This window comes from Hemitrygon akajei, chromosome 11 (assembly GCF_048418815.1).
Source record: "Hemitrygon akajei chromosome 11, sHemAka1.3, whole genome shotgun sequence".
Lineage (NCBI taxonomy): Eukaryota > Metazoa > Chordata > Chondrichthyes > Myliobatiformes > Dasyatidae > Hemitrygon > Hemitrygon akajei.
Genome location: NC_133134.1, coordinates 18,027,916 through 18,054,976, shown reverse-complemented (window position 1 = coordinate 18,054,976; position 27,061 = coordinate 18,027,916). Strand labels below are relative to the sequence as shown.

Genomic DNA, 27,061 nt, shown 5'->3' with positions numbered 1-27,061 from the left:
TCCATATACCTATCCAATTGTTTTTTAAATGACAAAATTGAACCTGCCTCTACTACTTCTACCGGAAGCTCGTTCCACACAGCTACCTCTCTCTGAGTAAAGAAATTCCCCCTCGTGTTTCCCCTAAACTTCTGCCCCCTAACTCTCAACTCATGTCCTCGTTTGAATCTCCCCTACTCTCAATGGAAAAAGCCTATCCATGTCAACTCTATCTATCCCCCTCATAATTTTAAATACCTCTATCAAGTCCCCCCTCAACCTTCTATGCTCCAAAGAATAAAGACCTAATGCTTAAGACCTATTAAAGACCACCTTCTTTTGGGTTAAACTGTAATGATCTCTAATTATGATGCCAGCCTCCTATAAATTGTGTCCAGTCCATCAGGATTCAATATCTCAGTTATAAATTTAATTATTTTAGATAACTGTATCAAAACATGCTGACTCTGCTGAATGGTTATCCGATTGTAAATTAATACAGAATTTCTCTTTTTACAGACACCGTCTGATCTGCTGGGCCTTCTCCTTTGGTTTTAGTCCACTACACCATCTCTGTGCATTTCACAGCTAATGTATGCCCCATTTTTATCTCTGTTCCCTCATTAATGTATGTAGCAATGTATCACTACAGCAACTCCCACCTCATCCTTTCAGAGATATTTCCTATGTCCTATCCATTTCCCCCCACCCTTGCAAAATTAACTTTTCTTACTTTGCCAGTTCTGATGAAGGGTCTTCAGCCTCTTCAATCTCCTTCTTATTTCACAGATTCTTACTAACCTGTTGGGCATTTCCAGCATCTTCTATTTTTACTGCATATTGGAATGTCTTTACGATTTCTGGATCTTTACTAACTGGGCAATGTACGCTGCAATCATCAGCCTTTCCAATATTTACTGTCTTACACTTTTATGATCATCTATAACTGCTAATGGAATTTGTTCACTCTTCTATAAATCGCATGCAAGCCTGATGTGGGATGTGATTTATCCATTGAATTTTGCAGTCGGTGCTTTAATTTATCATTCCCGCCTCCTTCCACTCAAAAATTTATACCACTGCAGAATTACAGTAATGTCGCCTCCACAAATGTTTAATGATTGTTATCCATTCCACTTGATGAAAAATATTTCTCACCCTCCTTAATCCTTCTCACCATGCAAGTTAATCCAACTCTACTCCAGTCAACAGTACCGGTGACACAAGCCAAGATTCTCTTTAGCAACACACACAAAAATGCTGGAGGTACGCAGCAGGTCAGGCAGCATCTATGGAAAAGAATAAACAGTCGCCGTTTCAGGCTGAGACCTTTCGTGAGTCTTGAAGAAGGGTGTCAGCCCAAAACGTCAACTGTTTACTCTTCTCCATAGTTGCTGTCTGTCCTGCTGAGTTCCTCCAGCATTTTGTGTGTGTTGCTTTGGATCTCCAGCAACTGCAGATTTTACAAAGCAAACACGAGGAAATCTGCAGATGCTGGAAATTCAAACAACAACACACACAAAATGCTGGTGGAACGCAGCAGGCCAGGCAGCATCTATAGGGAGAAGCGCTGTCGACGTTTCGGGCCGAGAAGGGTATATACATCCGAGAAGGGTATATATGTGTGTGTGTGTGTGTGTGTGTGTGTGTGTGTGTGTGTGTGTGTGTGTGTGTGTGTGTGTGTGTGTGTGTGTGTGTGTGTGTGTGTGTGTGTGTGTGTGTGTGTGTGTGTGTGTGTATATATATATATATATATATATATATATATATATATATATATAGATATATACACACACATACAGGACTATTAGACTGTATAGGCCTGAAACTAACGGGGTCTTCGATCGGCTGTGATTGGCTTCGTGGCTGTGAACTCACTTTTGTGAACTTCAGTTCTGAAGGTTATTTGCTTACTTTTATTGTTTAAACTAATTTGCAAAATTTACTGAAAGTCCTCAGTTACTCACCTAGCCTTCTTCAATAGTATTTCCCCAATCACACATCTACTGCAAGGTCAACAAGAATGTGAGAACACGACAAACTGCAAGTTCACTCTCAAGTTGCACAGATTTCTAACTTCCTAGTTAGAAATCTAGCAACTCCCTCCCAAAAGCAATTTTTGGAATATCTTCATCAGAAGGACTGTAGCAGTTCAAGATAGCAGCTCATTACCTCAAGGACAATCAAGTGGGCAAAAAATGTAGATCATTCCGATAACTTTCCATTCTTGATAAAATGAATAGAAATGTAAGTAAAAAGCCAGAATCAACTGCAATGAATAAAGAATTACATCTCCCTGTACAACTAGAATGCTATCGTTGTCAAAATTAACATGAAATAAAAAGTGCAAAACATTTTGAATAAAATGAGAAGTTGAGATCATAGCAATGAAGAAATGTTAAATAACTGTTGCAACAGTTCCAGAAACAGACCACAGACCAAACTGACGTGAATTATGAAACCTCAGGTCAGATGTTAAGAATAATAATACCAAAGGTCAGCAAAAGGAATGACAGAGAAACTGAGATACTGAAAATTATGACAGTAGCAAAAAAAGTTTAAAAAGGCAGAAAGTAAGCAGTCTTATTGAATTTATAACCCACATACTTACACACTAACATGGCAATACCTGAAATAATTTGATTGAGGTATGACAATAGTTATTAACATAAGGGATGCATTTAATGGCTCTGAGCCTGTTTAGAATAACTTGAGGGGGGGGGGCGTGAAATCTCACTGAAACCTACCAAATATCAACAGGCCTAGGCAGAATGGATGTTTTCAGTAGTGTGAGAGTCTAGGACCAGAGGGTTCAGACTCAGCATAGAAGGATGTTCCTTTAGAATAGATGTGGGGAGGAATTTCTTCAGCCAGACGGTGATGAATGTGTCGACAGACTGCTGGGGAGACCAAGTCATAAGGTATGTTTATTTAAAGTGCTGGCTAATAGGTTCTTGAGTAGTAAGGGCATCAAACTTTACAGGGAGAAGGCAGAGGAATGGGGTTGAGAGGGAAAATAAATCAGCCATACTCGAATCGCAGAACTGACTCGATGGCTGAATGGTCTAACTCAGCTCCTATGTCCTATGGTGTAATAATCTCAACAAGAGAAAAAACTAGGATTCTTTAACCTTTCCAATAAAAAGTTACACTAGGGAAATAAACAGACAATAACTCAAATATTCTTCAATGAAAGAGAAATTGGCAAGACGAACAATAAATAGACCAGCATGAATTTTTCTTAATCAAACAACATAAACCTACAATAAAAATGATCTGACAAATACTTAACAATTACAGCCAAAGTTCGAAAATACATTAAAATAATAAAAGCCAAAGTAAAGAGGTAAAACCAACATTGTAAATGAAAGACAAGACACCAGGTTTTACGGACAAGGCAGCCACTGTAGATATAATGGAACTAGAGAGAACCAATTCCAGCATTCTATCTCAACGCCTTTCCTTCTGACTTAAACCCTAACAACCCCAGAAATTTTAAACAAGATCTCATGTTCTAAAGTCAAGACATAAAGCAGAGAAGTACTTAAAATATTACTAACTGGAGGCCAATAGGCTGTGTGGTGCATTATATATTAAAGATCTGATGAAACCATTATATTCAGCACCAGACATCAACTACAGTCACAACAACTATACTTGAATGTAATGGAAACATACCAATACCCACAACATTATGGAGGAAGCCATGATGATGATACCAGTGCAGGTCTTCCAACACAGTGGGCCAAAAAGAGATACTGAATGGGTTGCCACGATCAGACTGAATAACAATTTCTCTCAAATTAGTTGTGTACATCGACATATCCAAGAACAAGGGGGGAAATACTGACGTGAAAATTACTTTTAGAACAAAAAGCCCGCAAGGTTGTGCCACTTTTTCCCTTAGTGTTCACTATTACTAAGTATATTTTACCCTACTACCTGGAAATGAATAGGTCAAACAATTTTTCATAGGTTACTTCAATGATTCCATGTCTCCAAGTTCAGAAGATCAAAGTAAATAAAATGTCAGAAAGTCTGAAGTATGCAAAATTGAATACTATTGAGTGACCAGTGGAAATCTGATTATACCCTTCAAAAATGAATAAGAGACTACAACAGAGACAAGTCATTCTGGAGCATGGTTAAGTTAAAGATTCAAGAATCAAGTTTAGTTACATAAAATATGCTATTTGTGTTAACCAACACACCCGGGGGTGTGCTGGGGAGCAGATGACAGTGTTGCCACACATTCTGGTGCCAACAAAGAACGCCAACAATGCTCGGCAGAACAACACATAACAAACAACAAAAAAGGACAAGAGAAAATTTGCAGATGCTGGAAATCCAAGCAACACACACAAAATGCTGGAGGAACTCAGCAGGCCAGGCAGTATCTATGGAAACGAGTACAGTCAACATTTTGAACCCAAACATCAACTATACTCTTTTCCATAGATGCTGCTTGGTCTGCTGAGTTCCTCCAACATTTTGTGGAACAGCAAAAAAAAAAGCGCCTAATTCCTCCCTCAGACCCATGCATATATACAATCCTTGAACCCCACTTCAACGCTCAACAGAAATTGCTGCCCAGCGCCATCTTGGATTTGACACAAATTCAGAACCCAATTGTGTTGGTCCAGAAACATAGATTTGAATCTCTCCATAGCACTTGGAAACTTTGATTAAAATAATTAGACAAAATTTGGAATTAATGTGCTACTCTCTTAATGCTGACTGCTGTTGTACAAAGCCATGTAACTGATACAGGACTTTGTGATATGGTGCAACTCAAACTACCTGCGTCTCAATATCACCAAGACCAAGGAGATGGTGGTGGACTTTAGGAGATCTAGGCCTCATATGGAGCCAGTGATCATTAATGGAGAATGTGTGGAGCAGGTTAAGACCTACAAGTATCTGGGAGTACAGTTAGATGAGAAGCTAGACTGGACTGCCAACACAGATGCCTTGTGCAGGAAGGCACAGAGTCGACTGTACTTCCTAAGAAGGTTGGCGTCATTCAATGTCTGTAGTGAGATGCTGAAGATGTTCTATAGGTCAGTTGTGGAGAGCGCCCTCTTCTTTGTGGTGGCGTGTTGGGGAGGAAGCATTAAGAAGAGGGACGCCTCACGTCTTAATAAGCTGGTAAGGAAGGCGGGCTCTGTCGTGGGCAAAGTACTGGAGAGTTTAACATCGGTAGCTGAGCGAAGGGCGCTGAGTAGGCTACGGTCAATTATGGAAAACTCTGAACATCCTCTACATAGCACCATCCAGAGACAGAGAAGCAGTTTCAGCGACAGGTTACTATCGATGCAATGCTCCTCAGACAGGATGAAGAGGTCAATACTCCCCAATGCCATTAGGCTTTACAATTCAACCGCCAGGTCTTAAGAACTTTTTAAAAGCTATTATTAATGCTTTTTGAGATAGTGATTTAGATGCATATCATATTTTTTACTGAGTTAAGTATTATATGTAATTAGTTTTGCTACAACAAGTGTATGGGACATTGGAAAAAAAGTTGAATTTCCCCATGGGGATGAATAAAGTATCTATCTATCTATCTATCTATGTAGTCTACTGATGCCTTTTGGGGAAAGAAATCTGTCTCCAACCAATAAACAAAAATACAGCAAGTGAATTTAGTAACAAATTCTTTGGCTTTTTATGGGAAAGAGAAGTCAATGAAGAGAAGTTATCTAAACCACACACTTATGATGTGAAGGGTCTTGGCCTGAACGTTGACAGTTTTTACTCAGTTGGTGAGTTCTAAAACCTCAGGAATCTTTGAGGCTCTTTGATCTTGGATCAAGGTTGTAGCATGACCCTGATGACTGGAAAAGGGAGAAGAAGCCAGAATAACTAAGTGTGGGGAGGGGGAGGAGAGCAAGCTGGCAGGTGATAGGTGAAACCAAGTGAGGGGGAAGATTGGTTTCTAGGGGAGGGGACTGAAGTGAGAAGCTGGGAGGTGGAAAAGGTAAAAGGCTGAAGAAGGAGGAAACTAACTAAGTGGACCATGGGAGAAAGGGAAGGAGGGTCCCAGATGGAGGTGATGGGCAGAGGTGAAAAAGTGAAGGAGTAAGAGGGGAACCAGAATGACAAATGATAAAAGAGAGAAGTGGAGGGGTCTTCTTCCACCTTCCTTCTGAATCCCGATGAAAAGTGTTGGCTCGAAACATTGCCTCTTTATTCTTTTCATAGATACTGCCGGATCTGCTGAGTTCCTCCAGCATTTTGTGTGTATTGCCAGAGGAAATGATTGCAGCAGATACAATAACAACACTTAAAAGACAGCTGGACAGGTACATGGAGTGGAAAGGTTTAGAGCAGGGATACCCAATTCGGGGTCCGCGGACCACTCAGTTAATGGCAGAGGTCCATGGCTTAAAAAAAGTTGGGAACCCTTGGCTTAAAAAGAAATGGACTATGCATGGGTAAGTGCGGACAGCTTTGTTGGGGAACTTGGTTAGCATTGTTGAGTTGGGCTGAAGAGTCTGTATCAATGCTGTATTACTCTATGATTCATATTCAGAGTTTATATTAATCTAAGAATTTATTGTCTGAAGGATAACCTTTGCATAAACCACTCTAGTCAGTAAGCTGTTTACTCTTAAAGGTTTAAGTCACATATCTATAATACTTAACTACAATACATCATGCTTCAGTCATTCTTGCTTATCCAATTAACTTAACCACTTTTACAATTATTATCCCTAAAATCAAAAAAGATTAGTTATATATTTTGAATAATAAAGGGAGAGGTTCTCTTGATTTCTTTAGTTCAGAAGAATCATCAATGACAGAATGGTGGCAGAACATCAACAGTTCATTTTTAAAATGAGTAAGTTCTAAACACACAACACCAAACCCCATTTTCTTGCCCACACTGCAAAACTTCACACTCTCAACTGATGGAATAGATTCCAATTTAGCTCCACAGGGGCTGTTCTTCTAAATGTCTGCTGTAGCTGTGTGGAAAGATTGGTGGATATCTTGCAGAAATGCAATTCCTACAGCTCCTAATTATTCATGCCATTTTCCCTGGAGAAACCAATGTTCCATTTGATAAAGTTACAGAAGAATGATACAATTAAACCTGGAATACAGTACTGTCTAATAAATATGTATTTCTGAAAAAAAAAACAATGCCGTGGTTCTGAAAGATATTTTTCATGCAACTTGCAGCTAAAAATATAAAATAATTTAACTGTCCCTTCTTTAATTCATGCATCTGCAGTAAGGGTTTGACAGCTGCTTTTACACAGCTGTTCCTTCCTGTGCGATTTGGGATTTATTTTCTTGACGCAGTCTTTTGGCACTGTAAAGCCAGGCTCGGTCCACTCCTTCACCAACCGTGCAGCATGGTTTCCAGCTTGGGAAAGGAAAACGACCAGCGACAATCCAGGCATCTTCTGGAAGTTCAGATAACAGCTTGGCCTCTAGTAAAGAAAGCTGTACAGAAAGAGGCATGTTTGAATTATTTTCACTAATGAACCCACTAACCAGCATTCTAACTGGTTGCATCATCGTCTGGTAAGAAGGGACCACTGCACAAGATCGGAAATAGCTGCAGAAAGTTGTAAACTCTGCCAGCTCCATCATGGGCACTGGTCTCACTAGCATCCAGAACACCTGAAAAAGGTGGCATCCTTCATTAAGGACCCCATCACCTAGGGCATGCCCTCTTCTCATTTCTACCATCAAGGAGGTGGTACAGGAGCCTGAAGACACACACTCAACATTTCAGGTACAGCTTCTCTTCCACCTCCCCCCATCAGATTCCTGAATGGACAATGAACCCATGAACACTATCTCAGCATTTTTATTTCCTCTCCTTGTGACTGCATGGATTTCCTCCGGGTGCTCTAGTTTCCTCCTACGTCCCAAAGTCATATGGATTAGTCTGTTAATTGACCACATAGGCTTGTTGGGCCTGAAGGACCTATTATAGTGCTGTATCTCTGAACAAATAGATAAAGTAGTTTGCAACACACACAAAATGCTGGAGGAACTCAGCAGGCCAGGCAGCATCAATGGAAAAGAGTACAGTTAACGTTTCGGGCCAAGACCCTTCAGAATCCCGCTTGGATTTCCTGCATCTGCAGATTTTCTCTCGTTTGAGATACAGTGGTGCACAAGTCTTTGCACAATACTGTATTTGTCAACGTGGAGGGGAGAGCGAGTTTCTAAATTTGGCGGGAGCAAAGGATGTCAGGAATGGTGAGGGTACAGAGTCACAGGAGGCGTTCCGAACAGGTGGCAGAGAAGGAGTACCAGGGGCAGGGGATGGGGTGGCACAGATGCAGACACATTCCTGAGACAACAGGTAAAGTCATTTAATCCCAAACAATTGGTTTATTGATCATTACAGAATGTTTATCTGGTGCTTCCTGCTCCCTCCTCCTCCTTTCACCTTTCCTAACCACAATTCCCCTCTCTCTGCCCCTTTCTCACTCTCAATCCACAATAGAGCCCCAGATCAGAATCAGGTTTATCATCACTCTCATGTCATGAAATTTGTTTTTTTCTTGTGGCAGCAGTATAGTGCAATCTATAAAACTACTACAATACCATGCAAAAGTCTTAGGTACCCTAGCTATATGTATGCGCCTAAGACTTTTGCACAGTACTGAAGATTCGAGGGTCTGAGTTATAGAGTGAGGCTGTGCAGATTGAGACTTTCTCACTGGAGCTTAAGAGAATGAGGGGCAATCTTAGAGAGATGTATGAAATTATGAGGGTTATTGATTGGGTGAAAGTGTACATATTTTTCCTTGGGTTGGGAAATTAAGAACTAGAGGGCACAGACATGTGATGGGAGAGATTTAACAGGAGCAACTTCTTCAGCCAAAGGATGGTCAATCTACAGAATGAGCTGCTAGAGGAACAGGTTGAGGTACATGGAAAGGGAAGATTAAGCGGGATGTGAGCCAAATGCCGGCAAATGGAATTAGCTCAGATAGGGATCTTGGTCAACCAGATCAGAAAAGCTTGTTTCTGTGCTGTGTGGTTGTGACTCTAACCCAAAGAAAAAGCTAATGCTGTCTCCAAACTCTCTTCAGATCAGAGCAAATCTTACCTACCCTGAGCCCTGCCCCCCAGGGCATTTTTCAGAAAACATTTGTCACAGTTTTGACCAAGGGCCCATTTGTAGTCAGGTAGAAACCCTCAGTAATATTTCTGTTGTAAGAGCATAAAATCATAAGATATAGAAACAAAATTAGATCATCAACATGGCTGATCCATTTTTCCTTTCAGCCCCAATCACCTACCTTCTCCCTGTATCCCTTCATGCCCTGACCAATCAAGAATCTATCAACCTCTGTCTTAAATCTACATAAAGGCTTGGTTTCCACAGCTGCCAGTGGCAACGAATTCCACAGATTCACCACTTTCTGGCAAAAGAAATACCTCCTCATCTCCATTTTAAAAGGACACCCCTCTATTCTGGTCTTAGACTCTCCCACCAGCGGAAATATCCCCTCTATGCCCACTCTATCAAGGCCTTTCACCTATTCAATAGGTTTCAGTGAGGTCACCCCTCATTCTTCTGAATTTAGTGAATACAGGCCCAGAGCCACCAAATGCTCTTCATATGACAAGCCATTCAATCCTGGAATCATTTTCATAAACCTCCTTTGAACCCTCTCCAGTTTCAGAATAAGGGGTCAAAAACTACTCACAATATTCCAAGTGAGGCCTCGCTAGTGCTTAATAAAGTCTCAACATTACATCCTTGCTTTTACATTCTAGTCCTAAACACAAAATACTCTGCAGATGCTGGGGTCAAAGCAACATGCTGGAGGAACTCAGCAGGTCCGGCAGCATCCACGGAAACGAACAGTTTCCACGGATGCTGCCTGACCTGCTGAGTTCCTCCAGTGTGTTGTGCGTATATTCTAGTCCTCTTGAAATGAATGCTAACATTGCATTTGCTTTCCTCACCACAGACTCAACCTGTAAATTAATCTTTAGGGAATCCTGCAAATGGACTCCCAAATCCCTTTGCAGCTCAGATTTTTATATCTTCTCTCCTTTTTAAAAAAAGTCAACCCTTTCATTTCTTCTTCCAAAATGCATGACCATACATTTCCCATCACTGTATTCCATCTGCCATTTCTTTGCCCATTCTCCAAATCTATCCAAGTCCTTCTGTACCCTCTCTACTTCCTCAAAGCCACCTGCCTCTCCACCTATCTTCATATCATCTGTAAACTTTGCAACAAATCCATCTATTCTATCATCCAAGTCATTAACATATAATCTAAAAAGAATTGGTCCCAACACAGATCCCAGCGGAACAACACTAGTCCACCGGCAGCCAACCAGAAAAGTCTCCCTTTATTGCTGCTCTTTGCCTCCTGCCAATCAGCCAGTGCTTTATCCATACTAGAATCTTCCCTGGGTTCGAGGCTTGTTAACCTGCCTCGTGTGTGGCACCTTCTGAAAATCCAAATACATAACATCAACCAATTCTTTATCATCCTGCTTGTTGTTTCTTCAAATAATTCCAACGGATTTTTCAGGCAAGATTTTCCCTTGAGGAAACCAAGCTGACTACGGCCTATTTTATCACGTGCCTCCAAGTCCCCCAAAATCACATCCTTAACAATCGACTCCAACATCTTCCCACCCTCTGAGGTCAGGCTAACTGGCCTATAATTTCCTTTTGCTGCATCTCTCTCTTCTTGAAGAGTGGAGTGACATTTGCAACCTTCCAGTCTTCTGGACCCATTCCAGAATCTAGTGATTCTTGAAAGATCATTACTAATGTCCCCACAATCCCTTCAGCCACCACTTTCAGAACTCTGGGGTGTACACCATCTGGTTCAGGCGACTTATCTACCTTCAGACCTTTCAGTTTCCCAAGAAACTTTTCCCTAGTAATGGCAACTTCACACACTTCATGACCCCTGACACCTGGAATTTCCACCATACTGCTAGTGTCTTCCACAGTGAAGATTGATACAAAATAGGTATTCAATTTACCCGCCATTTCCTTGTACACCATTACTACCTCTTCAGCATCATTTTCAGTGCTCTGATAGCCACTCTTGCCTCTCTTTTACTGTTTATGTATCTGAAAAAACTTTTGGTATCCTCTTTAATATTATTGGCTAACTTTCTTTCATATTCCAGCTTTACTTTTGTAACGTTCTCGCTCGGGTGTGAAGCAACGCCGAGGTAAACGTCGAGATAAACCAGAATCAATGCAAACGAGACCGCAGTAAGATTAACCATTTACTGTTCACTCTTCACATTAACGCATGGTGAAAACTGTTGAAAAACAATACAGGATTGGTACAGTGTTTGTTCCCTTCTAAATATCACATTTACATTGTGAATACTTGCAAAGGTAAAACTACAATAACTACATTACATCAAAGTGCAGCATACAGTCAGAATCTAGCTGCTCCATTGGCTGCTTTAGATACACTTCAATACAAACTATCCCGACTCTTTAACTGACGAAAAGGTAAACCTTACCGACCGTCGTTACTTTTAACAGAATCGGCGTTAACATTTTAACTCGAAATATCGATTATCTAATGACTTACAGCGTTGCTTTCACTGTGTCTTTGGTGCATAGAGAGACCCTAGTCAGCGTTATGGTGGCACATGTGAGTGACCCCCACCCTTGCGTGAATCTCAAACCGGTAATTCCCCACAAGACGCGGCGAACCCGGATGTGACGTCATCGCAGCCGCGATGTATTACAGACAAATCAATTGATTTAAACAATCCTAACTTTAACTAAAAAAATGCTAACAAATTACTACGCGAAAATATTATAAACTAAATAACTGCCATAAAGGCAGCACACTCCCCGCTTGGCCTTCGTAAGGTCACAATGAACATAATACAAACTTCAGTCTCTAAATCAGTCATTAGGTAGAAGTAGAATGACTTCTGTAACAGGCCTTTGGTAAATTTTCCCATCGCCTTGGTCGGTAGTTTTCAATTCAACCTTCCTGACATGTCCATCCCTACTAGGGAATGTGGCAGTGATTCTGGCCATTGGCCAGCAGTTGCCGGCGAATTGCTTGTCCCTGAGCAGGACTAAATCTCCAACCTGAAGGTTCCTTCTCCATTGCTTTGTGTACAGGTCCTTATCGGAGAAGTCCCCTGGTGGAGGGGCAGCTCCTGCCTTCTGCGTAAGGAGCATTGATGGCGACAGTATGAAGGGGTTTTCCGGGTCAGAAGACACGGGTAGGAGTGGTCGTGCATTCATAATGGCTGTGACCTCTGCCATTGGAGTGCCCAGTACCTCGTGGGTCGATCGGATGCTTTGCTGCATCTCAGGTCTCCTTTCCGTGGTTTTTTGCAAGGGCGTGAACCGCTTGACTGCCTGCTCTTTGTTGTCTGGCAAGCACTGGCGTGGTTCTCTGAAAGGTAGTGGGGCGACCCCACTATTTGCTTTGTCTCTGAAGACCTTGGTGTCCTCCGTTTTTAAGATGATGGCGTCTTGAGTCGATGGAGCAAGTTTATTATCGTGCTCCTTATGAGCAAAGACAGACTGACCCAGCGTCTCGTCAGTTACTTTGCGCTTGTTAAAGCCTTGTGGTGCTTCCTGGACGCACATGGAACTTGTGCGGGGTTGAAGAATCATATGGCGGCTACTCTCTAGCACATTGGTCTTGAGTGTGTTAACCGTTGATTTGTGTTCGTTGCCAGGGCACACCTCTCCTATCACCACCCAGCCCAGATCCAGGCGTTGGGCAAAGGGGGCGTCGTGTGGTCCATTGACCTGCTGCCTAACCTTGTGTACCCGGAGAACATCCCTCCCTAATAGCAGGAGTATTTCTGCTTCTGGATCCAGCTCTGGGATGTGTTTGGCGATGTGGTGGAGATGTGGTTGGTGTAGCACCGCACTTGGCGTCGGGATCTCAGTGCGGTTATTCAAGATTTTCTCGCACTCTACGAGTGGGGGGAGACAGATGAGGACTTTACCATCCAGGGACTCGATCTGGAAGCCTTCGGCCCTCCTTCCGTAAGTTTTCATGTTGCCTGAGCAAGTTCTAAGGTAGTATGGGAACTGCTCACTCTCAATGTTGAACAAGTTAAAGAACTTTGGACTGACTAGCGAGCGGTTGCTCTGATCGTCCAGAATTACGTAGGCTTTGATGGCCTTGTCTTTGGCTCCCTTAGGGTACACCTTAGTGAGACAGATCTTTGAACAAGAACGGCTTGCCTGAGCTTGACCGCAAACTTCCGTACAGCTCGAGCTGACAACAGTTGTCCTGGAGTGAGCTTCTCCCTCCCCGCCGTCCTGTTGTGGGGGTGAAGGAGCGTTGTCGGTTTGCGGTGACGGGCCAGGATGCATGGCCCAGTCGTGATTAGTGCTATCACATTCCAGGCACTTCACGGCGATCGTACACTCTCTCGCACAGTGAGAGGTCGAGGAACAGCATCTAAAGCATATTCCTTTCTCCTCGAGGAGGGCCTTCTTCTCTTCAAGGGGTTTTCCCCTAAACGTTCTGCATCTTTTGAGGGGGTGGGGTTTGTTATGCAATGGACAATTCTTGCTAGGGTCGTTGTTAGTTGTAAGGACTTGAGTCTTAAGCGCTGAGACTGGTTTAGTAATGTTGGAATTATTCGAAGTGGATTTATCTGGCTTGGTGTAAATTGTACTGCTTCCTGGACCTATGAGGCTAGGATCGTTTCGCTTCTTCGCCTCCTTGCACACGAACCTGGTGAAATACTCGAAGGGAGGGAATTGACCTTCGTGTTCTTCCTTGTAATCTGAGGCAACGGACAACCACCTGTCCTGCAGCCCAAATGGAAGTTTGTCCACGAGTTGTCTAATCCCGGTTGGAGTGTCTAGGTATACTAGACCAGCTGAGTGGCCATCTTCTTTGGCGCCTTGAATCTCCATGAGTAAATCTCCGAATTCTCTTAGCTTGGTGTGGTCCTTGGCTGACACCTTAGGAAAATTTCCCAAACGTTGGCATAGCGCCGCCTCAATAATTTCGGGGGCTCCGTAGCCCTCCTGAAGTCTCTCCCATGCTTTCTTCAATGCTAGCTCGGGTTTGTTGATGTACACTGAACGCATGCGTCTCACCTGTTCGCATGATTCTTTTCCCAGCCATTTTGCCATAAGATCCAACTCCTGGGTTGCTCTGAGCTGGACTCCGTCGATAGCGTTGGTGAAAGTGGAGTACCATGCACGGTAATTTTCAGGTTTATCGTCGAACTGGTATAGTCCTGAAGTGACGAGATCCCGTCGTGCGAAATACCGTGCTACGGATTCATCTGCAAGTGGCGTGCGGGCTGAGGGAACATGTCCACAGGTACATGACTGAGGGCGTACATCTATTATGGGATTTGCTGGTCTGGACTCAGTCTTTGCCTCTCTTCTCCCCAAATCCGGTAAGTTCGGTGTCGAGAAGTACTTGTCGTGAGCCCTTGCATTCCTGGGTTCATCGCGGAGTTGCGAGGGTAAATTATCTTCCTCGGATGGACATGATGCCGTCGGGCCTCTCCAAGACTCCTCATGAAGCGGGACGTTATCGAATAAGTAAGGAGAGGAAGAAAGAGTCTTCCATTCTGTTTGAGATTGGACATAGTCACTTGTGCGTTCCAATCCGATCTTTTCTGAGGTAGATTTTCCGTCATCCGGATCATGCATTTCTTCGGCATCTTCTATTAACTCTGCTTCCACCTCGGCAGCTGCTGCTTCTCGTTCTAGCTTCAGCGCTTCTAACCGTGCCTCTACCCTTTTCCTTTCCAATTCGTTTTCGGCTTCTCTGGCAGCCGCTTCGGCTTCTCTGGCAGCCTTTTCCTTCTGGTTTTCGGCTTCTCTGGCGGCCTTTTCCTTCTGGTTTTCGGCTTCTCTGGCAGCCGCTTTCATCTTTACTTCTAATTCTTCTTTGGCAAAGCGTGCTCGCACCTTGGCGGCTTCTGCTTTCGCTCTTGCTTGGGTGGCCTTACTTGATGCCCTACTGCCCCTGTCGCAGGATGACGATGACTTTGACAACGACTTGATGCTGGATCGGGTTGACATGGCTGCACTTTAAACACCTGATAATGCCGCTTTTTCACTGTAACGTTCTCGCTCGGGTGTGAAGCAACGCCGAGGTAAACGTCGAGATAAACCAGAATCAATGCAAACGAGACCGCAGTAAGATTAACCATTTACTGTTCACTCTTCACATTAACGCATGGTGAAAACTGTTGAAAAACAATACAGGATTGGTACAGTGTTTGTTCCCTTCTAAATATCACATTTACATTGTGAATACTTGCAAAGGTAAAACTACAATAACTACATTACATCAAAGTGCAGCATACAGTCAGAATCTAGCTGCTCCATTGGCTGCTTTAGATACACTTCAATACAAACTATCCCGACTCTTTAACTGACGAAAAGGTAAACCTTACCGACTGTCGTTACTTTTAACAGAATCAGCGTTAACATTTTAACTCGAAATATCGATTATCTAATGACTTACAGCGTTGCTTTCACTGTGTCTTTGGTGCATAGAGAGACCCTAGTCAGCGTTATGGTGGCACATGTGAGTGACCCCCACCCTTGCGTGAATCTCAAACCGGTAATTCCCCACAAGACGCGGCGAACCCGGATGTGACGTCATCGCAGCCGCGATGTATTACAGACAAATCAATTGATTTAAACAATCCTAACTTTAACTAAAAAAATGCTAACAAATTACTACGCGAAAATATTATAAACTAAATAACTGCCATAAAGGCAGCACAACTTTCCTAATTATCTTTTTAGTTGCCTATTGTTGGTATTTAAAAGTTGCCATTCCTCTAACTTCCAACTAATTTTTGCTCTATTATATGCCCTCTCTTTGGCTTTTATGTTGGCCTTGACATCTCTAGTTAGCCAAGGTTGAATTATCTTGCCTTTAGTTATGTTTACCTTTCTTTTAAAATCATCTTTTTACAGTTATTTTTATTTTAAGAATGCAGAAATCCCTTTCTTGTTTCAATTCTGAGAGGATTGGTGTGATAAGCATTAACTATAAATCTTTTCCTTTGATTCAGTTTTATTATTAATGATACTACTATAATTAAGTTACAATGAAATAGTTTTCTGACTTCTCGAATCTGATGAGTATTAGTACTTTGCCTATAAGGAGACAAGCAATTATATGGAATAATCCAATAGATCACACTAGAATGACAACATTCCTCTACTCAAAACTTTATTATATTTATGTAGATTTAAAAGACAAAGTTACAGTCTGCATTAGAGAATGTGCAATAAAGAATGAGGAATAAAGAAAAATGTTGTCACATACATTATATACAGTATGTTTGGAAGAATGCTTCTAACAACACTGGGAAAAGACTCACGTAGTTTCTAATTGGATGAATGAGAAGAAGTACATGAATATATTTGTACTGGGAACATGGAGAAAGGAGGGGGGTAATAGAGAGAGGTAGATGGGGAGAGGGTTAGGGGTGTTACAGGGGGAGGGGGTTGGGAGGGGTAAGGGAGATAAGATAAAATATCACTTACCACACTGGGAGCTAGGAAAGCTGTTACATTGGAACAGTGTGACAGATCAACCTAAGAAAAATAAGAACATCCAGTATCATCAATATTTGGGAGATTATTTCTGAGCACAGTATTTGTGTATTTTATATCATTGTAAAAATAAAGATAATAATTTGAAATATGAAACTTTGTTACTGGATAGTCCATGAATTTCCTATAATTTTCCTGTCTCTCAAGGCCCCTCTCGCTAAAATGCTGCATAATGAAAAGCAAGATGAATTTAAGAGAGCACCGAGGCTGGAAGGCTAAAATAAAAGCATTAAATACTGGATGTGGAGCATCTTTTGAGAGAGCAAAAGCCAGTGTTTCAATTTACTCAGAATTGAAAGTTGGTGATGTAAATAGGTGTTCGGCAGTACAGAGACAGAGACAGATAAAGGATGGGTGGGATGTTTCTATAATGAGTCAACTTTGTTCCAAATTAAGGACAATAATTTTCAAATATTTTAACTTATTCTGAATCAAAATCAGAATCAGGTTTATTATCATCGGCATGTGTTGCGAAATTTGTTAAATTAGTAGCAGCAGTAATGCAATACATGATAATACAGAAAGAAAAAAATAAAGAAATTAATCAATTACAGTAAGTATATATAAGTATAGTAAATAGATTAAACATAGTGCTAAAATAGAAGAAATATATATTTATAAAAGTGAGGTAGTGTTCATGGATTCAATGTCCATTTAGGAATCAGATGGCAGAGGGGAAGAGGCTGTTCCTCAATCGCTGAGTGTGTACCTTCAGGCTTCTGTACCTCCTTCCTAAAGAACAATGAGAAGAGAGCATGTCCTAAGTGATGGAGGCCCTTAATAATGGACGTTGCCTTTCCGAGGCATGCTCCTTGAAGATATCTTAGGTATTATGGGGGCTAGTAACCAAGATGTTCTCTGTCTATCATACAACACTTCAGATCATAATGGTTCTCAATGGCAAATTTTAACATTAAATCTTGTAAAGGTATTTACATAATTTGATAGTTCCCTTCTGATCCAATCAGTTACTTAACAAAGGCTGGTCCTTTCAGTGTTTTGATAAATCCCTTCATCTTAAACAGGAAGGCAGCACACAGACTGAATTAAAACCTTTGCTATTCTAGAACAAAATTTTAAATTTATTGTTTGTACCTACCATAACGACACTTGCATTATTTTACAATGCTTGAATTTGTTAGCCTAAAGAAAATGAGCATCTCAATACAATTTCACATAGGTGCAATTTCAAGTTGAAGTTTATTGTCATTCAACCAATCATGTGTATACAGCTAAATGCTAAATGAAACTTTGTTCCTCTGGGGCCAAGATGCAAAACACTGTACATATAGTCACATACAGCGTATACTGTAGCTGCAATCCAGCACATACAATCACAGAATAACAAATCCCTGAATGAGATGGCCTGAAGATTGACAGGTTAACATAGCGTGTGAGGTGCATTTTATGTAAGACAGTATACTGTAATGTTACTGGCACTATTATAATAAAACATTTTTCATGAAAAATTAAAAGTAACCAGTGCAGGATAAGAGTGTTTTATGTAAGTTCATATTTAAATCTGAGAAAACTTGAGGAAAATCATTACTATCAAGTGATGGAACTCTTCCACTCAGTAAGTCAAAATGATTTTATTTCTACCTGCCACAGATCTTGCTTCACGTAAGAAACCTTGTTGAGGTAGCCTGCTCTCCAAGCGTGGAACTGTGACAACCTGATGAGCCATGGGTTCAATTCATAGCCAACAGCTGGGCGGAAGCCACGCTTGCTAGCTTCCAAAACCTGTGGAATACAGGGGACTTGGTGAATTAATACTGCAAGGAAAACACAGCTACAATGGAATTTGGGGGGAAAAAAACAATCTCATCCCAAATTTAAGTGAAACTTAACAGCTGCATCAATTTTTCTTTCACTGTTCATTGAATGGAAGCAACCATTCAGCCCAACTGCTCTCTGTGCCTGAGTCCATATTTTAAACAAGCATCCTGTTCAACATGCTTATAAGCTTTGGATCATTGCAATTATCAGTTGTGGGTCATTTGCAGACACACTCTTCTCTCTTAGAGATGGCAGATTCAAGTTCCTCTTCAGGAGCTTGAAAACAAAGTTCTAGGCTGACACTCAACACCTGCTCTCTCATAGTGGCGCTATGGTGTTTGGAGAGGCCACATGGAAAGCTCATAATGAACAAGAACAGAATTAGGCCATTTTGTCCATCAAGTCTGCTCTGTCATTCAATCATGCCGATTTTTTTTCAATCCCATTCTCTACCTTCTCCCCAAAACCCTTAACCCCTTTACCAATTAAGAGACCATTAACTTTTTCCTTAAATACACCCAATGACTTGCCTGCCAACACAGCCTATTGTAAATGCATTCCATAGGAAGTTATCATTAAGGCTCTTTAAACCAGAGGATCTGAGCAATATTGATCTCTGCCTTTACAATGAAGCAGTTCACATTTTACATGAATTTCCAACAGTTACTCTTTCAAGCACCAGATTTTTTCTTTACATTATACACTGTTATGTGAAAGACTGATACAGGCCTAATGGTGGCCCATTATGGGCTGTGAGATTTTATGATGCAAGAACCTTCTGCAAACTTCTTCTAATTATTTTTTGTTTGCCAAGTGTTGACTGTCAATGACAGGTCACTGCAAAAACACCTCGATGTGTTAGTCATCCCAAATCGCACTCCAACTGTGATGTTTACCAGATGAGCAGCTTATAGAACTCTGCTAGCACTGTTGTTACTAGGAAAAGCTCAAGAGGGACTTGCTCTATTTTTCCTTAAAGCCGGAGGAATCATTCAGCCAAGAACTACAGAATGGAATGATATGTGATTAAAAACTCCCTCATGAGTGGGCCAGGCATTTCCTGTAGACAAAAAAGGCAAGATTAACATACAACACAAGGGCATATGCCAATAGTTATTTTCTCGTTGTGTTGTAGTTAGCATCCTTTTCTAGAAGCAGCACATAAACCCCACGGCTCCTTGCTGACCTTCAAACAATTCACTTTTACTTTGTAAGTTCGGTTTTAATCTGCCTTCACTTGAAGAGTAAAAAAAAGCAGGAACATGGAATCTGTCTAATGGGCTGCAAAATAAAATAGCAGGCCATTTCTTGTTCCTAATCTCACTTGCATAATCTTGACATGAGATTTCTCAGTGCAAGCGGAGAAGGCAGCACTCAGCTTATGCACTGCCTCAGTCAAACAGCTCACCAGGTCTCATTGGTCAGACTTGGGATTCCCAGCAGAACAGTATTTGAGCAATGTTTTCAGGGTAATTAAGCCTTTTAGCACATCACTCCATATTCCTGTTGGAGGGGAGATGATTCATTACGACAGATAGTGTCATGCCACCAATAGCTGCCTTGTCTCCAGCTGCTGTGTTCCAATCACAGGTATCTTCTCCCTGAACCCCTCTACCTTCCTTTTCTCTACTTTTGTCCTAATACCTCCTTATCTGAATTGATGTCAAATTAATGTCCTTTTCCCTTCATTATGCCTTCCTGGCCAGGGAACCATACAGCAATCAGCCACAAATTTCAGTGTTTGAGTAATCCTGATCTTTTCCCTTTTCTCTAAAGTATAGTATCCTGTATAGCATTAGAAATTTCTTCCTTGATCTAAGCACAAGAGAAATTCAAACAAATTTCTCTCCACAGGGGTGTGAAATTAAGCTCACAATTCACCAAAAGGTAATTGATTCCCCCCAGCTGTATAATCTTGGGAAGGGATTACGTGAGGCTCTAAATAAAGGCAGCATGGTCGTGTAGCGGTTAACACCATCACTTCACAGCAACAACGATCAGGGTTCGATTCCCACTGCTGTCTTTAAGGAGTTTGTACATTCTTCCCATGACTACATGGGTTTCCTCTCACATTCCAAAGACGTATGAGTTGAGGTTAGTAAGTTTTGGGCATGCTATGTTGGTGCCGGAAGCACAGTAACACTTGTGGGCTGTTTGAAGCACAATCCTCACGGATTTGATCTGATCCAAATGACATATTTCACTGCATGTTTCAATGTAGTTGTGACAAATAAAGCTATTTTCTCTTTAAATAAGAGGCTGACAGTAAGACTCACCCTGCAGCTACAGAATAAAATATTCCAATATTTTAAAAATACTGAAGAAAGCTGGGTTAACAGATTAATTATAATATAAACATCCACTATCATTTTAACTTTAATGAATTAGCAGTGTGGTAGAGAACATTTTCCATTTGGCTTTGAGTTACATTTTCATTTAATAGAGATAAAAAATTGTCCACTTTGTGTTATTGCACCTCCTATTGTGATAGACCTAGAAAACCCGACAGAACTGGAGAAGATTCTGCTCCTGTGTCGTACGAAGGCAGGAGGTTGGGGTTGAGGGAGATAATAAAGCAGCAATAATGGAAAGGCGGAGCAGACTTGATGGGCCAAGTGGCCTAATTCTGTTCCTATCTGTTATGCCTAGGGTTTACAAACTATCGCTGGAGGAACTCAGCGGGTCGAGCAGCAGCTGTGAGTGAGGGTTGGGGCAGTTTGAAAGAATCAAAAGCCCTGCAATGAGCTGAAGAATCTAAAGAGATTGACGAGGCCGGGGCTCTTTTTCATGCAAGAAAGAGAAGATGTGGAAGAAATTTAGTAAAAAAAACAACCTGTCATATTAATGCTGCTTATATTGTAAATACATGCTGGCATTTATGTATTTATGCACATTTTATTCCATATCTATACTTCTAAATGTATTTTTATATCATTCTTTATAAAAAAAAAATTTTGTTGCCTGTGGCACCAACACACCACAGCAAATTCCCAACACATGTAAATGTATATGATGAATAAAGTTAATCCTTGAAAAATATTGAGGGAGCTGAGAAGGGTGAAAAAGAAGAAATAATTTCCACATCGCAGGAAGATCAGGAACCGGGGACATAGGTCTAAGGTAGAATAATTTTAAGGGTCTTTGAAGACTAATTCTTAATTCAGAGAAAGGAGGACATTTGGAATTCATGGCGGGCAAGTGTGGTCAAGGCGGAAACTTTCATCACATTTACAAAGTACCTGGATGAACACTTGATCTACTAAAACTTGCAGAACTATGCTCTAAGAACTGAGGATTGGGATTAACCCAAATTACTGTGCACGGATACAAAGGGGTGAATGGGCTTCCAGTATATCTTTGATTCCCTTGAGGGCAGTTTCAGAACTGGCAGGAACTGAGGCACTACTGTTTACCACTTTCGCAACTGGGAATCATGTTCAGAATTACAAAAGTCATCGACTTACATCTTCAAAGTTAATCAAACAACATGATTAAATAACTCTTACTAAATGAGGCAAATTATATCTGGCTACAAAAGCAAATCTTTAAGATACCGTTGGCATTTTCTATGCTGTGAAATCCAATTACAAAGGTTGAATAGCGTGCTATTCGCAGAATCAGGATGTTTTTAATCCAAATGTCTTACATACAATTCTGCCATCACCTGATCCTAAGTCCACAATCTTGCCAGACCGACCTTCAAGTAACGTCATCACATTCTGCACTTGCTTGCGGCTTGCAGGTATGTATGGCACCTGGTAAAAGATAAGCCGTATTTCCTTATTCTGCTGAAATACCGTCACTAACAAAAGATCTCGATTTCTTCAAAAGCTTAAAAACTTCAAAATCATGCCAAAGAAATTAAGTTAAGACCTTAGTTTAAAAAAATGTAAGAGCAAGATGCACCATATAGTGAAGAGTAGCCTAGTCTGTTGATTGATAGCAATTTTCTATCCCCAAAAAGCGTATGTCAGGAGAAGCCATTTAGATTACAATGGATTTTGGGATAGGCTGGATTTCTTTCTGTCAGTTCAATGATTATAACTGAATGGTAAGTAATGTCTTGTTAACTAAAGGTCAGTGTAAGGGCAGGAACTAAAACATCTTTTGTGTGAAATCATTATCTATCATTTTAGCGAAACAACAGTTAAAAGAATGGTAGGGCACTTGAAGGATTTTCTTCAGCATTATCACAATTTTTCTTCGGATCCACAGCAGTATAGTGGTTAACACAATACATTCACACAGTGCATTCCTGAGTTTGGAGTTCAATTTTGCTGCCACCTGTAAGGAATTTGCACGTCACAGCATCCCCTCCACCCCACTGTGAATGTGTGTGTTTCCTCCAGGTGCTCCAATTTCCTCTCACAGTCCAAAGATGTACTGGTTTGTAGGTTAATTGGTCATTGTCAATTATCCTATGATTGGGTTAGGTTAAATAGGTTAGTTGCTGGGCAGTGCTACTCATTGGGCCGGAAGGTCCTGTTCTGCATTGTCTCTTTAAATAAATAAGCAAGCTACTGGCAAACTAGGTCATATTTGTGGACAACATGCTCAGTTTTGATCTCAGTGAGAAAATGGAAGAGGGACATAAATAGTGGGAGGAATCTGCAATAGGGCTGTCCATTTTCATAAGATGGAAATGGTTTGTTAAGTGCAAATATGTGTCTCTACTTCCATAGGAGTTTGCAAAGACTCAGGATGACATCTCAAACTTTGACAAACTTCTACAGATGTGTGGTGGAGAGTATATTTACTGGCTGCATCACAACCTGGTCTGTAAATACTAATGCCATTGAACAGAAAATCTTATAAGTGTAGTGGATACAGCCCAACTTGGTTAAAGCCCTCCCCACCATTGAGCACATCTACATGAAATGCTGTTGCAGGAAAGCAGCATCCATCAACAGTGACTCCCACCACCGAGGCCATGCTCCCTTTGCATTGCTGCCATCAGGATGGTAGAACAGGAGCCTCAGGTCTCACACCACCAGTTTCAGAAACAGTTATTACCCCTCAACCATCAGGCTCTTGAACCAAAGGGGATAACTTCACTTGCCCCATCTCTGAAATGTTCCCACAACCTATAGACTCACTTCAAAGGACTCTTCATCTCACTTCTCAATATTTATTGTTTATTTATTTATTTATTGCTATTACTTCTTTTTGTATTTGCACAGTTTCTTGTCTTTTGCACACCAGTTGGTGCGGTATTTCGTTGATACTGTTATGGTTATTATTCAATAGATTTATCTAGTATGCCTGGAAGACAATGAATCTCACGGTTGAATATGGAGACATATATGTACTTAGAAAATAAATTTATTTTCAACTTTGATAAGCATTTTATCCTGAAGTTAAAAGTATTGCTGTGGTGATTAACAGAAGAGAAATTTACTAGACATTCGTGCTAGCTGTTTGAAGAATACTCCTACCTGTAACCTCAGAGGCACCCTCCTGAAACCAGGCATCAGTATGCCTGCCCATACTATATAGGCAGTTAAGCCTGTGCATCCAGCGATCTGCAATAAACCCCAGCCACCAACTGACTGGTTCTTCAGGACAGATTCCCCTTCTGTGTCATCCTGGTCCATTCCTAAAGAAAATCAAATGTGTTGAAATGTATTGCTATGTATATGTAATGTTCTTAGACTTAAACAGAGAAACAGTGCTGAGTGACACACTGTATTCTGCTGAATGGTAAGGCTGGGAGCATCAAATGTATGACAAAGGGGGTGTTCATGTTTATTATTTTGTGAATACATACCCAGCTTATAAATGCCATGGAAACTAGCGTTTTGCAGTAGTACAGTACATTATAAATCACATAAACTTAAATTAACATGAATTATATGTAACAAAATAATCAACGGTCCAGCCTATTGTACCAACGCTGGACTAAAAAAACAAAGGGTGTGTTTTGATGCATAGAATGGGCATCCTTGTCTAAACTTTCATCGCTTTTTCCTCACGGCACACCATGGCTGCAGTGTGCAGAGTCTACAAAACGCACTTTAACACACCAAAACTTCTTCATTAGCATTCCCCCCCCCAAACCTGCAATCTTTACCACCTTGAAAATTAACAGAATGCATACAGGCACATTACCACCTGTGAGTCCCTCCCAAGCCTCTCACCCTTCTGCATTGGATATACAAATGCACTTCCTTCATCACCACCCATTCCAAATCCCAGAACTCCTTTATCCATCAGGAATACAAATGGGAGCTCATAACTACATGTGAAAATACTTGTTTTCCCCCTCGTATTTCTGCCACATGTTGCCTTTACAGTTTGTGGACTGGGGTTCTTCTTCGGATCCCATTGTCACAAAAGGTGGTGCAGCAAAAACTAATCCAAAAATCAAAACAACTGCCGCCAGTCTGCAACCCCCCACGGGATTGTTATATTTGCATGATGCAGCCTCAGCTCCAATGAAATGGTTGTTCCAAAGAGTCGAATTCCTAATTCCGATCTTCTATTAGCAATTAGCAAACATACAATCTTGACATGATATTAGGTGTTATCTCAGCGGTCAGCGAAGTTATGACATCTAACGTCCCAAGCTACAAACTGCCACGAAATAAGCATGAGCACGCAACTTATCCCCTTCGCTTTCACCCCCCCCCCCCATTGACGTTTTCATGTTTTATTGTTTTACAACATTGAATCAGAGTGGATTTACTTTGGCTCTTTTGACACTAATCAACAGAAAAAGACTCTTTTGTGTCAAAGTGAAAACAGATCCTTACAAAGTGATCTAAATTAATTGTGCTTAGTTACTATAATAAACTAAATAAATGCACAATACAGAATACATGGCTCCTACAGGTAGAAGGTATTTAGTTATGAAATACTGTAATTCATAAGGCTAAAGAGGAATGACTGGCAAACATGAGGAAATCTGCAGATGCTGGAAATTCAAACAACAACACACACAAAATGCTGGTAGAACACAGCAGGCTAGGCAGCATCTATAGGGAGAAGCGATGTCGACGTTTCTCGCGATGTCCTGACTAAGGATCTCGGCCCGAAACGTCGACATCGCTTCTCCCTATAGATGCTGCCTAGCCTGCTGTGTTCTACCAGCATTTTGTGTGTGTTGTTAGAGGAATGACTGGAATGGGATAAGGTTGAATATATCTTCTCAGATGGATGTACAAGCACATATCACCTCCTCTCTGCCATAATTTTTGATTCTGCAGGCACTGGTCACCACAAAACTGTCTCTAAGACATGAATGCTTGACCATGACAAATGACTGACACAGCATTGACTAGACACTGCAGGTTTAAATGTGTTGAACGGGCCACCTAACACTGTGGAGCTCAATACAGGTCAAACTAAAGATCCCCTGGGTCAGTCTAGCAACAGTATTGTATGAAAGTCTTAGGCACATAAAGTGCCTATACCCACCACCAGAAGTTTTCATGTTTTATTGTTTTACAACAGTGAATCACGGTGGATTTCATTTGGCTTTTTTGACGACGATCAAGAGAAAAATATTTTCATGTCAAAGTGAAAACAGATCTCCACAAAGTGATCTAAATTAAATGTGAATATAAAAACAAAATTTCATGATATGTGAGTGATGATAAACTTGATTCTGATATGGATCTCTGTTGTGGACTGAGAGTGGGAAGGGGGCGGGGAGAAGGGGAAGGGAGTGGGAAGCACCAGAGACATACTGTAATAATCAACATACCAATTGTTTGGAATCAAATTATCTTGCTGGTGTCTCGGGGCTGGGTATATCTTCACCTGCGCTGCCCCTCCCACAGTGCTCCACCCTCGCCATTCCCAACATTCTTTCCTCCCACCAGATTTACAAACTTGCTCTCCGACCCACATTGACAAATACAATACTATGCAAAAGTCTTAGGCACCCTAGCTAAATATGTGCTGAAGAATTTTGCACAGCACTGTACTTTGCATTTAAGCTTGTCAGAGCTGCAAATAACTTGATCAATTTTAAGTATTTTGCCCCAAATTTTCAGCAAAATGCTCATTAATCAAAAAATGTTCGATTCAGTGTTACAAAATGATCATCTTTAATACGATTTCGATTAAAGCTTTTATAAGTGAAAACTAGGTTCTGTCACATTTAGTGCCAAATCTAAAAAGCTCATTGAACACTGCAGTCAGGGGTTACACACAGCCTGGAGTACAATGTTTCTGTATTAGACTGGGAAGGAGCGCCAGTGCAAACAGAACATTACAAACACGGGATGCTTCGGGAAAAGGGTGGTGGGGGGACTTATGGAGCGTTAGGGGGAGGCATGAAGGGGACCGGGGCAGTTGCAGGAAGTTTCTGGGGGTGACGGAACGGTGGGAAGAAAAGGTTCGGGACGGGGGCGTGGAGTGGGAAGGGCAGTGACATGCATCTGGGCGGGTGAAGAGGGAGGTAACGGGACGGCGGGTCACTACCAACTCCTACCCCGTGAATGACACCAACAACGCTCGGCTGCAGTCTCATTTGATCCTCCGGTGTCCGCGACGGACCGGATGCGCCCGCCTTCACCTCTCCCCAGGAGCCCAGCACTTTCGTTCCACAGCCAGTGACTCAAGTCATATAAAATGCTGAAGGAACGCACCTATCGTGGGAAAAGAACAGGGCTGATGAAGGGTTTTAGCCCGAAAAACGTCGGCAGTTCATTTCCCTCCAGAGATGCCCCATGACCTGTTGAGTTCCTCCAGTATTTTGTGTGGGTTTCACCAGATGTCCAGCATCTGCACAATCTC

At 41.5% G+C, this 27,061-nt stretch overlaps 1 protein-coding gene across 1 annotated transcript; it reads right to left on the bottom strand.

Moving 5' to 3' along the window:
- Nucleotides 1-6,744: 6,744 nt before the first annotated feature.
- antkmt (adenine nucleotide translocase lysine methyltransferase) lies at nucleotides 6,745-26,845 on the bottom strand. Its single transcript, XM_073060294.1, has 6 exons — nucleotides 26,757-26,845; nucleotides 23,755-23,915; nucleotides 21,970-22,074; nucleotides 18,143-18,283; nucleotides 16,472-16,522; nucleotides 6,745-7,434 (listed from the first exon to the last, which is right to left on the bottom strand). The coding sequence occupies exons 2-6, from the start codon at nucleotides 23,911-23,913 to the stop codon at nucleotides 7,240-7,242; spliced, it is 651 nt and encodes a 216-aa protein (XP_072916395.1). The 5' UTR covers nucleotides 23,914-23,915; nucleotides 26,757-26,845; the 3' UTR covers nucleotides 6,745-7,239.
- Nucleotides 26,846-27,061: the final 216 nt, after the last annotated feature.